This window comes from Salvelinus fontinalis, chromosome 11 (assembly GCF_029448725.1).
Source record: "Salvelinus fontinalis isolate EN_2023a chromosome 11, ASM2944872v1, whole genome shotgun sequence".
Taxonomy (NCBI): Eukaryota; Metazoa; Chordata; class Actinopteri; order Salmoniformes; family Salmonidae; genus Salvelinus; species Salvelinus fontinalis.
The window spans coordinates 31,193,988-31,206,725 of NC_074675.1; the positions used below are offsets into that span (position 1 = coordinate 31,193,988).

A 12,738-nucleotide genomic window follows, 5' to 3' on the forward strand; every position below is an offset into this window, starting at 1 on the left:
TGATTTGTAACTACCCGCATGCTTTCTAATAGTGTAATAACTTCCAGGCTTGTAATCTTAACCATCAGACATTTACATGAGAAAGTTGACAAAGGCTGAACAGTTGAGGAACCCTCAACAAGGGACCCATTTACAGTGTACAGTCAGGGAAGGAGAGAGAGAGAGAGAGAGAGTGAGAGATAGAGCGAGAGGGCGGGAGGAGAAACTGGGAGGAGAGTTGAATTAATGGATTAAAATGTCCTGAGTGCAGCTGAGTGACTGAATAGGCTACTTTTTCCTTTATAAAGAGAGACAGGAGAAAATGTCAGTGAAGAGAGACACTCCAACTTCTCCATGAACCCGAGAACCATCACAGCTTTAGATTCAACGGGGACATTGAAACTATTTTATTACATAATAACTCTGTAACATACGATCGGAACCGGTACCGACTGACAATTCAGCTTCAGAGCAACCGCTGACTTGTGTTTGGTAGCCTAAATTCGGTCTTAGCTCCTGAAACTTAATTTGATTTGAACTTTTTGTAACAACTGTAATGTGGTTAGGCCTATTCGAGTTACAATGGAAATATGTAGAACTGTAATCAGGAGCGAAATCTGTAGACAATGAACGTTGGGTCTTGTGAACATCCGTGTGAGAGAACTGTCAACAAGTGCGCATCGCTTCAATGCATGAGGTCGTACCGATAGACCAAAAAAGGCAAATAGCCAACTTGCTCATTCCGCTACATCAATTTCTTTTCATGGTTTTCGGGCGATACAAACAACTTTTTCCAAGTCTCAAAATTGCATTCAACAATTGCAACAAAAGGTGAGTGATGACCGGCACATTAATCAATAGATCTAAATTCCATTTGTTTCTACTACTAGATCATCATTCCCATATCTTAATGCATCGCCACGTCGTTATGATAGTGACAGAGCAACAGGATGTGGTGACTTCTCACATGAGCGACAGCAGGGATAGTTAGATATATGGCCTATATATAAAGGTCAGCACTCGCTTGATGAAGAGTTATTAAGTAAATTTTTTTTTATGTGTGCATGTTCCACCCTCTTCATGAGAAATAACCGTAGAATGAAGAAATAAACAATTGGAATGCTACTTTGGCTTGGTATTGCGAAGAGAACATAAGCAGAGAGAGCACAGGTGCATCCACACAGAGAGAACAGGATGAGCATATGAGCATGGTCCCGTGTGGCTCAGTTGGTAGCGCATGGCGCTTGCAACGCCAGGGTTGTGGGTTCAATTCCCACGGGGGGACCAGGGTTCAATTCCCACGGGGGGACCAGGATGAATATGTATGAACGTTCCAATTTGTAAGTCGCTCTGGATAAGAGTGTCTGCTAAATGATATAAAATGTAAAAAATGTAAATATCAGTGCTACAGATGTAGAATCTTAATTTGAGCCAGTTTGTTACAGAAGGAAAATAATCCTGCAGGAACAGTAAATATGAATTATTATGTGGGTTATAATGAATGGGCATTTTTTGTAGAGGTTGATACATTTTTGTTAGGGCAAATCAAAAAACGTAGAAGCTTTTTTTAAACCTTGAATACACTACAAGTTTGCATTTCCTGCCGTGCAGGAAAACTCTCAGCAACAAAAGAGTGATCAAATTAAGAGCCTACATCTGCACTGAGTCGGCTACAGGTGAGTGTTTTTTACAGTAGCCCACTGTGTCTGTGGCATTTATAAGAGGGGCTGCAGTTTGTGAACACCTGCATGCGTCTAAATGACCATTTGGATGCTGGAATCTTTTTTCTTCCTTCTCTCCATCACCCCTTAATAATAAGTCTGTCCGTTTTCTAGTCACCTTCGCAGCGTTGACTACACAGTCAATCCATAGAACGACGTATTTAGTGACACTATTTGATCTGAATGGGTCCTACAGGTGTTAAATGAATCATTTCTGTCGACTTGGTTGAATATGTTTAGGAATCAATCCTCACTTTGCTGGAGGCTGTTTCTGGAGTTTCGGTTAAAAACAGTCGCAGCATTACTGCAGCCTCGTGTCTAAAGGGGAAAAGAAAAGTGTTAGATACTGTCTTTTAGTGTAGACAGTACCCCCCCCCCCCCCAAAGATGCGGACTCCGGCGGCAAAACTAAACCTATAGGGGTGGGTCTGGGTGGGCATCTGTCCACGGTGGCGGCTCTGGCTCTGGACGTTTTCCCCACCCCACCATAGTCAATCCCCGCTTCCGTAGCCTCCTCCCAATGGCCACCCTCCGAATTAACCCACCTGGATTAAGGGACAGCACCGGACTAAGGGGCAACACCGGAATGAGGGGCAGCACCGGACTGAGAGGCAGCACCGGACTGTCTAACGGCTCTGGCTGGTCATGGCTTGCTGACGGCTCTGGCTGCTCATGGCTGGCTGATCGCTCTGGCTGCTCATGGCTGGCCGACGGCTCTGGCTGCTCATGGCTGGCCGACGGCTCTGGCTGCTCATGGCTGGCCGACGGCTCTGGCTGCTCATGGCTGGCCGACGGCTCTGGCTGCTCATGGCTGGCGGACGGCTCTGGCTGCTCATGGCTGGCGGACGGCTCTGGCTGCTCATGGCTGGCGGACGGCTCTGGCTGCTCATGGCTGGCGGGCGGCTCTGGCTGCTCATGTCTGTCGAACGGCTCTGGCTGCTCATGGCTGGCGGACGGCTCTGGCTGCTCATGGCTGGCGGACGGCTCTGGCTGCACGGAAGGCTCCTCACACTGCACCAGAGAATCCCAGACGGGCTCCGGCCTTGTCCCTGGGTCGATCGCCCACCTGTCGATCTCCTCCCACGTAGTGTAGTCCAGATTTTGCTCCTGCTTCCGTGCTGCCTCCTCATACCGCCGCCGCTCGGCTTTAGCTGCCTCCAGCTCTTCACGAGGGCGGCGATATTCTCAAGGTTGTGCCCATGGTCCTTTACCGTCCAGTATTTCCTCCCATGTCCAGAAATCCTGCGATCGCTGCTGCTGCTTTTTCCCACGCTGCTTGATCCTTGGTTGGTGGGTGATTCTGTAACGGTTGTTCTCCTCCTCGTCTGAGGAGGAGCATGGATTGGACCAAAACGCAGCTGGTGATGAATACATGTTGATTTATTAAACAAGACGAACACGAAGCACACTTGAATAACTACAAAACAACAAAACGACGTAGACAGACCTGAACATGAGAACTTATAGAACACAAAGGACGCACGAACAGGAACCGACTAAAACAAACAAAACAGTCCCGTGTGGTAACAACACTGACACGGAAGACAATCACCCACAAACAGACTGTGTGAACAGCCTACCTTTATATGGTTCTCAATCAGAGGAAACATCAAACACCTGCCCCTGATTGAGAACCATATAAGGCTAATTACCAATGAACCTAAACATAGAAACACATAACATAGACTGCCCACCCAGCTCACGTCCTGACCAACTAAACAAAGCTAAACAAAGGAAAATAAGGTCAGGAACGTGACAGAAGTAGGGGTGCTGATAAATCAGAATAAAAGCAGCTTTATTTTTCACAATATTAGTGTACTGGGCCTTTATTACTCCTGTATGAGCAGACAAAAATAGTTGTCAGCAGCGCGGGGGGAAAAAATGACTCTCCCCCCACTCCCCCATCGACAAAAAACAATCTTTAGGGTTTTCCAGGTGTCATATAGAGTGGTTGTTGAAAGCCTGTGGAGGGTAAATAAGACTCTCACAAACGTATCCTCATCAAACAGGCTGGTGCATAGTGCGGCACTAATCTCCACTTCTGGACAAGTTTTATTTTGGTTGGAGAAGTTGTTGTTCTGTTTGCATGGGTTGCTCGGAGGTCGTTGGAGTGTTGTGTACAGGTTGGGGATTTTGGTAAGGTGAACCCACAGGGGAAGGAAGGAGTGTGGTGAAGTGCACCGCTCAGGACTACTAATGAGCATCTTTTTGTCACCGATCTGTTTTAATACACCTTCTCTCGCTCTCTCATGGATTCTATCTCTCTCTCCACATATCTTTCTCTCCTTTGGATTCTCGCTCTTGCTCCCTCTCTCTCTCTCTCAATCCTCTTTCCCTTTCGCTGCCCCCTCACACTCTCAAACATTATACTCACATATGATCACACAGTCACACACACACACACACACACACACACACACACACACACACACACACACACACACACACACACACACACACACACACACACACACACACACACACACACACACACACACTTTCTCCCCCCCTCTCTCACTCAGTCGTATTTTTCAATGGTGGCTTTTGTCCCTTTCATCTACTCTCTAAACAAAGGATTCTTGTGCACACGGGACAGAGGGAGATAGAGAGAGGGAGGAAGAGAGATTATAGTCGAGAGGAAGACACAGAAGTGTTAAAAGGAATACTGAAGTGAGCGGAAATAATTGTAACAGTTTGGTCTATGACAATGATAAACACACACTCACATGATAAAGTGTCACAAACATTGTTTCGGGAAAAGTTAACGTTGGTATAGCCCATTGAGATGGCTGTGTAGTGTACGTCCCCATATATGTGAGTGTGTGTTTACTGTATGTGTGGGAGGGGCCTCAGTAAGGTTCAGAGGTCAGCTGTGAATGCACTTAGCCTATCACAAGTCACAAGTGCCTCCTCACCCCCCATCTTAGTATTCTGAGCACAGAAATTTAAACAGATCCCTATTCATACTCACAGTGAGCTCCAGCACCAGAGAGAAAGGGAGGGAGGGAGGGAGGGAGGGAGGAATAGAGTAAGCGAGTGGGGACACACAGAGAGAAAGGTCAGAAAGGAGAGTGTGTATCAGAGTGCCAGTTCTCTGGCTTTGCTATGGTTGGTTACTTTTTATTGGATCCGGAAAGCAGAGGCAGGAAGAGACAAAAGGACCGTTTAGCCAAGAAAGAGGGCGAGAGTGTGAGAGTAAATGAAAGAAGAAGAGAGAGAGAGAGAGAGAGAGAGAGAGAGAGAGAGAGAGAGAGAGAGAGAGAGAGAGAGAGAGAGAGAGAGAGAGAGAGAGAGAGAGAGAGAGAGGATACAGAAGGACGTCCAGAAGGATGCTCGGGCCAAAGTCACACACAAACAACAAGTATCCATATCCACAAGGAGAAAAACATGCCTCTTACTAGCCCTGATAACACACAAGCTATATTCTCCGGCTTCCACAAACCACACCACGTAATTAATTCTCTGACACAGAAACACATTTATTGGGAGGTGAAAATAAGCTCAATAAGTGACAGCTGTATAAGGACCTAATGAATGTCCCATTTGAGCTGCACATGGTAGTAGACTACCGGGGTAGTGTGGGTCTAATCCTCAAAGTAATCAACTATTATAGGCCCACGTTAGGGTAATTGTTTGAGGTCTTATGAAAGTCCACAACCACTAAAAGTGTAAAGCAGACGATTATTTATTTTTTATTTTAATCGCTAAAGAAGCGATAATGAAAGAGATGGGATTGAAGCACATTTGGGATTGAAACACATTTGGGATTAAAGCACATTTGGGATTGAAGCACATTTGTAAACGGTTGATCCAGCATCTCTCATTCATGGATATTTCTTTGTCTTTATTTGTTACTTTTATTTCTTATTCTTATTTTTTTTAGGTATATATTTTTTTTAAACTGCACTGTTGGTTAGGGTTTGTAAGTAAGCATTTCACTGTAAGGTCTAGTCCTGTTGTATTCGGCGCATGTGACAAATACAATTTGATTTGATTTGATACTACATGCTGCTTTTCTATTCCAGTTTTTGGATGGGGAATAAGTAAGCCTTGTTTCTGTTCCTCTCGATCCAGCCAGCCTGATGTGCTGCAGACACAGGAGTCCCTTAGCACTATATAGGGGTTTTTTTCATGTGAAAAGACAGCTGCAACTTCACTCTGAAAGGGGGATTTTACTTTGAAGGGGAGCTGCTGCTCCATCTGAAAAGAGAAGGACGAAGAGAACGAGTAAGAGAGAGTTTTAAATGGACCACCTTGGACAGCAACAGGCCTGCCTCTGTCCACTTGAAAAATGTTATTGTGTGTCACATTTATAATCTCTCTCTCTTTCTCTCTCCCCCTCTCCACGTCTTCCTCTCCCCCCTAAAATGTTCCACTCCTGTCATATCTTTCATTCATCCCCTTATCAACTTTTCTCCTCCTTTATTCCTTTCCTATTCTCCCCTTTCTCACAAACCCCATCTTTTCAACTTGTTTTTCATAAACTTTATCTCTTCGTCTTTCTGACCCCCTCGCCCTCTTCACCCCTCTCCCTCACACTCCTTTTCCTCCCACTTTGCCACTCAATCTCCCCCTCAACCATTTCCCTCTCCGCCCACAAAGCTGCAGCCATGACCTCGGCCACTCCCCCGTCCTCACGTGGCTCCTCCCCCGAGAAGGTGTGTCACTCAATGACGCAGACGGAGGTTCTGAAGCCGCTGCTGGGGTCGGTGGGGGTGGCGGCAGGGGAGGCAGCGACAACGGTCTGTGCGCTCCGACGGAGACGGCGTGTTCTCTCCAAGGACGGGCACAGCAACGTGCGCATCGAGCATGTGAGCGGGCGCGGGGCGCTGTACCTGCGTGACATCTGGACGACCTTCCTGGACATGCAGTGGCGCTACAAGCTCTTCCTGTTCTCGGCCACCTTCGCCGGGACCTGGTTCCTGTTCGGGGTTCTGTGGTACCTGGTGGCGCTGGTGCACGGAGACCTGCTAGGTGAGGATGGAGGGAGGGGAAAGGGGGAGCAGAGGGTGGAGAGAGCAGGGGCGGAGAAAGAGAGAGAAGGAGATAGAGAACGTAAGTCAAGAAGAGGAAGAATAAGAGCGGTCCTTAGTTTAGCCCTTTCTCGTGTCATATCAACAGTTTGTTCTTAAACCACCTTGTATATCAAACAGTCTGCTCAGAACCTCGCCTCTTTCCCTGTATCTCTGCTCTCCCTCCCTCCAGAGTTTGACCCGCCGTCCAACCACACCCCGTGTGTGATGCAGGTGCAGACCCTAACGGGGGCGTTCCTCTTCTCGCTGGAGTCCCAGACCACCATTGGCTACGGCTTCCGTTGCATCACAGAGGAATGTCCTGCTGCCATCATCCTCCTCATCCTCCAGCTTGTCATTACCATGGTTCTGGAGATCTTCATCACAGGAACCTTCCTCGCCAAGGTACCTCACCGTGTCCTGGGCATATCAATATCATGGTTACTATTACCATCCCATTCATTAATAAAGCCTAGCACCACACTACACTCAACAGTTTCTTGTGTACATCAAGAATGGTCCACCATCCAAAGGACATCCAGCCAACTTGACACAACTGTGGGACGCACTGGAGTCAACATGGGCCGGCATCCCTGTCGAACGCTTTCGACGCCTTGTAGTCCATGCCCCGGACGAACTGAGGCTGCTCTGAGGGCAAAATGGGGTGCAACTCAATATTAGGGGTTCCTAATATTTTGTACACTCAGCGTACAATACTATGAAACATTTGAACTTTGGATCGACACACATGACCAGTGTTCGGTAATATAGTCTAGCCCCCATATGCACTGCATCCATACGTCCAACACACAACAGTACAACTATATCCACTGGCCCCACTCAGCACTGGACTCCTGTGTTAACAACAGTGTTAATTATCCTCCCCTTTCCTCTCCTCTCCCCTCTTATCTACGAGGGTCAGGGTTATCATTCTGGCCCCTCAATAATAAGACGTACAAGCCCTTTCTTTATATTTCACTCTGTTATCTATGTGTGTGTGTTGGGGCTGGAGGTTAAAATGGGAAGTGCATGCCATAGACTGTATGTATTGGTAAGGAGACTGACGGCAGGTTGTTAACAGCCTAACAAATAAACAGGATATGTTACAGATAGCATTGTGGGTAGTGTAGTTCACCATGCTACACTGTGTGGCTCTGACACACTCTTCCCCCCCATCTTCCTCAGGTGGCACGGCCCAAGAAGAGAGGCGAGACAGTGAAGTTCAGCCAGCACGCCGTGGTGTCCAATCACGAGGGCCGACCCTGCCTCATGATCCGAGTGGCCAACATGCGCAAGAGCCTGTTACTGGGCTGCTCGGTAAAGACAGTGTGTGTGTGTGTGTGTGTGTGTGTGTGTGTGTGTGTGTGTGTGTGTGTGTGTTAGTGATTGAGTTTGAGTATTACAAACAGAAAAAATATTTCATGAAAAAATGGATCACCATGATAGATATAGGTTGTTGTCATGTTAAGCTTCTTCAGGATTCTCACTCATGTACCGCCACAATTTAATAGGACTCCATTTTGGCTCCCAGGTAACAGGGAAGTTGCTCCAGACATCCCAGACCAAGGAGGGGGATACGGTACGACTGGACCAGGGGAACGTTCACCGCCAGGTGGACATGTCCAGCGACAGCCCCTTCCTCATCCTCCCACTCACCTTCTACCACATCATTGATGCCAGCAGCCCGCTCAGAGCCTGGGCCGCCAAGGGTACGAGTCTCAATAACGTTGAAACTTTTACCGCAGTGGGCTAAATCAGGGTCACACAGAGTGTTTCTGGGTAGTCTTAAACACATCTACTGGGCCTCCCGGGTGGCGCAGTGGTCTAGGGCACTGCATCGCAGTGCTAACTGGGCCACCAGAGTCTCTGGGTTCGCGCCCAGGCTCTGTCGCAGCCGGCCGCGACCGGGATGTCCGTGGGGCGACGCACAATTGGCATAGCGTCGTCCGGGGTAGGGAGGGTTTGGCCGGTAGGGATATCCTTGTCTCATCGCGCTCCAGCGACTCCTGTGGCGGGCCGGGCGCAGTGCGTGCCAACCAAGGGGGCCAGGTACACGGTGTTTCCTCCGACACATTGTGCGGCTGGCTTCCGGGTTGGAGGCGCACTGTGTTAAGAAGCAGTACGGCTGGTTGGGTTGTGCTTCGGAGGACGCATGGCTTTCGACCTTCGTCTCTCCCGAGCCCGTACGGGAGTTGTAGCGATGAGACAAGGTAGTAATTACTAGTGATTGGATACCACGAAAATTGGGGAGAAAATGGGATAAAAAAAAATAATAATAAAAAAAAGAAAAACACATCTACTGGTGAAACAAAAGTACACACCTCACACACATGGTTATGGGCTTTAAAAAAAGAAGACACCTGTACCATGTCAGATATAGAGTTGAAATGTATTCAATTTTGAGTTTGCATCTCAATATTACACTTTATCTACATCGCAGAAGAGTGAACTATAACAAAACAGTTTGACATAGAAACACAGGATTTTAGACGTTTTCAAAAAAATAAAACCAAATCTTGATGAATTGTGAAAAATATGAATAACATTCAACACACAAGGCCAAGGAGTGGTCATTGACTGCAGGGAAAGGGCTACCATTATGGTTTCCTTAGTGCATGTTTGACGAGTAACCTTGCCTGAAACCTGAAGAGTTATTAGAGTTGTGTATTCTTGTTCTATAGGTCCCATTTTATGTCAAGTGTCCTTAAAGCCATGTCTTGGGAGTGCTATAGTAGGCAGGCGCATGGTGTAGTTACAGGTACAGTGTAGTGTTCTTGTTCCCAGGGTGCTGGTGTAGCAGTGGTTTTGGGTTTAGTGAACGACAGCACTGTACAGTCGGTGTAAAGCAGGTGAAGTTGTTACTATCGTTTCCATCTCACATGTCTTGATCCTCAATGGGAGGAGAGGGTCCGTTGGGGTGTGGGAACTGAAACCAACCTGTGTGGAGAGAAAGAGAAGGCTGAATTTAGGAGTTTAGAGTTTGGTGTTGTGCTGGAGAGAGAGTTCATGGCAGTAGAGGGATGGGGGAGCATGTTTGTGTGTGTGTGTCTGTGTGTGTGCATGCATTCTGTATGTGTGTATATGCGTACTGAATGTTTATGTGTGTATTCTTACATACTATGTGTGTGTTTTGAGGGACCGCATCGGGAGACGGTTCTCTCTGTGTGTGTGTGTGTGTGTGTGTGTGTTTGTGGAATGTGTGTGTAAGTGGGTGCCAGGGTGTCTCATTAGAAGACAATGGGGTACAGTCCGATACAGTGAGGGTTGGGGGATCCTGTTACAGGAGGACAGGCCTCTCATCACCACTAACCACAGGGTTATTACCGACCCACTCTGATTGCTGATCTACCTCTACACTGCTCTACCTCTCCACTACTACGCTGCTCTACCTCTCCACTACTACGCTGCTCCACCTCTCCACTACTACGCTGCTCTACCTCTCCACTCCTCTGATACTGACTCTCACTCCTATCTCTCCACTCCTTCCCTGCTCTACCTCTCCACTCCTCTCTCTCCATTCCTTCACTGCTCTACCTCTTCACTCCTCCCTGATACTGACTCTCACTCCTATCTCTCCACTCCTTCCCTGCTCTACCTCTCCACTCCTCTCGGATACTGACTCTCCTTCCTATCTCTCCACTCCTCTCTGATACTGACTCTCACTCCTATCTCTCCACTCCTTCACTGCTCTACCTCTCCACTCCTATCTCTCCACTCCTTCCCTGCTCTACCTCTCCACTCCTCTCGGATACTGACTCTCCTTCCTATCTCTCCACTCCTCTCTGATACTGACTCTCACTCCTATCTCTCCACTCCTTCCCTGCTCTACCTCTCCACTCCTCTCGGATACTGACTCTCCTTCCTATCTCTCCACTCCTCTCTGATACTGACTCTCACTCCTATCTCTCCACTCCTTCCCTGCTCTACCTCTCCACTCCTCTCTGATACTGACTCCTTCCTATCTCTCCACTCCTCTCTGATACTGACTCCTATCTCTCCACTCCTTCCCTGCTCTACCTCTCCACTCCTCTCCTTCACTGCTCTACCTCTCCACTCCTCCCTGATACCGACTCTCACTTCTATCTCTCCACTCCTTCACTGCTCTACCTCTCCACTCCTATCTCTCCACTCCTTCACTGCTCTACCTCTCCACTCCTCCCTGATACTGACTCTCACTCCTTTCTCTCCACTCCTTCACTGCTCTACCTCTCCACTCCTCTCTGATACTGACTCTCACTCCTATCTCTCCACTCCTTCCCTGCTCTACCTCTCAACTCCTCTCTGATACTGACTCTCACTCCTATCTCTCCACTCCTTCACTGCTCTACCTCTCCACTCCTCCCTGATACCGACTCTCACTCCTATCTCTCCACTCCTTCCCTGCTCTACCTCTCCACTCCTCCCTGATACTGACTCTCACTCCTATCTCTCCACTCCTTCACTGCTCTACCTCTCCACTCCTCTTATACTGACTCTCACTTCTCTGTTTTATCTGCAGCACTGTGTGGTATGTATGTATGCTTATCTCTCTACATCTCTCTTCCTGTGCACCCTATCCTTCTCTACTCATCAAAGCAGTTCTCTTTCTCTCTCTATTTCCTGTCTATCATGATTTTCTGTCTAGTTGAGCCGCCAGACTCCTCCTGTTAAATTGACTGTGCTCAGATTATATGGTATTGTATTACTGTACACTTAATAAGGCTTTTTAATGATGCCTGATCCCAGATAACACTCCACTTTGCTTTAGCTTCACGCGGTGTACCTTGAAAATGTAAGTAATATCTGAAAAAAATGTAATACTATATAAAAGTAGCATGCATAATACTACTATTAGAAGTATCATAATACTAATAGTACATAATACTACAGTCATTTCCCCTGCAGTATCTATGGATCTAGCTTCTAGTATGGCTTCCTCTCACAGTAGCTCTGCTCGCAACTCCCCATGGTGCATTTTTGTAGATATATCTGGACCTCTTTGCACTGGAAAGGAGTTACCATGAATTTGACAGTAATTTTCAGGCATCTCGGTGGCAAGTAAAATTCTCTGTTGGACCCTTGCCTGTCCTGACTCCGAGCCCGCCTGCCTGACCACTCTGCCAGCCCCTGAGCCTGCCTGCCGACCTGTACCTTTAACCCCCTCTGGATTATCGACCTCTGCCTTACCCTGACCCTGAGGCTGCCTGCCTGCCATCCGGTACCGTTGCCCCACCTCTGGTTTACTGACCCCTGCCTGCCTTGACCTGTCTATTGCCTGCCCCTGTTGGAATATTAAACTATTGTTTATTCGATGTAGTCTTACCGTCATACCTGATCGTACAAACTGGCCATGACTGACCCAGCAGACCCGGACCAGATGCGCAACGCCATCTCCTCCCAAAGAGCCTCCATTGGTAGGCACGAGGAATTTCTTTGTGGGCTGATGGATGGGGTCCAAACATTGGCTGAGCGCCATGACCTGGCGTTGGACATGCTGCTGGAGCAATTCCGCGGGCGTCTGGGTGGCAACCTGCCACGGTGGTAACCCCACCGCCCCTCAGCAACTCGGCGGTTAGCAGCACCACCCCACCGGCCACTCCACCTTCCCGGTAGCCTCGGTTACCTCCTCCGGAGCGCTTTAAGGGAGAGCCGAGCACCTGTCGGGCGTTTCTAGCTCGGTGTGCCCTCATTTTTGAGCTTCAGCCCTCCTCCTTCCCCTCGGATCGCTCCAAAATAGCCTACCTCAACATGCTGATGTCTGGAAGGGCTCTCGCCTGGGCTACCGTTCATATGGGAACCGGCTATATGCGCGAGCCTGGAGGGGTTCGTGGGAGAGGTGAGGAAGGTCTTTGATGCCCCGTTCTCTGCGAGAGAAAATGCCCAGAAGCTAATCCAGCTCTGGCAGGATGCCCGCACTGTGGCCGACTATGCGGTGGGTTTCCGTACTTTGGCAGCGGAGAGTGTGTGGAACTCGGAAGCACTGTTCGACATGTTCCTGCACGGCGTCTCGAGGAGGTTAAAGATAAGCTTGAGGCTCGGGAGATACCC

The 12,738-nt window shown here is 48.3% G+C and overlaps 1 protein-coding gene across 1 annotated transcript in view; it reads left to right on the top strand.

Moving 5' to 3' along the window:
* The first annotated feature begins 213 nt into the window (after window positions 1-213).
* Window positions 214-12,738, top strand: part of LOC129865524 (ATP-sensitive inward rectifier potassium channel 10-like) — a 37,549-nt gene continuing 25,024 nt past the window's right edge. Inside the window, exons 1-5 of the mRNA XM_055938387.1 lie at window positions 214-810; window positions 6,302-6,673; window positions 6,905-7,116; window positions 7,897-8,028; window positions 8,243-8,420. Coding sequence (XP_055794362.1) covers window positions 6,310-6,673; window positions 6,905-7,116; window positions 7,897-8,028; window positions 8,243-8,420 — 886 coding nt within the window. The 5' untranslated portion in view covers window positions 214-810; window positions 6,302-6,309. The remainder of the gene's footprint in view (window positions 811-6,301; window positions 6,674-6,904; window positions 7,117-7,896; window positions 8,029-8,242; window positions 8,421-12,738) is intronic.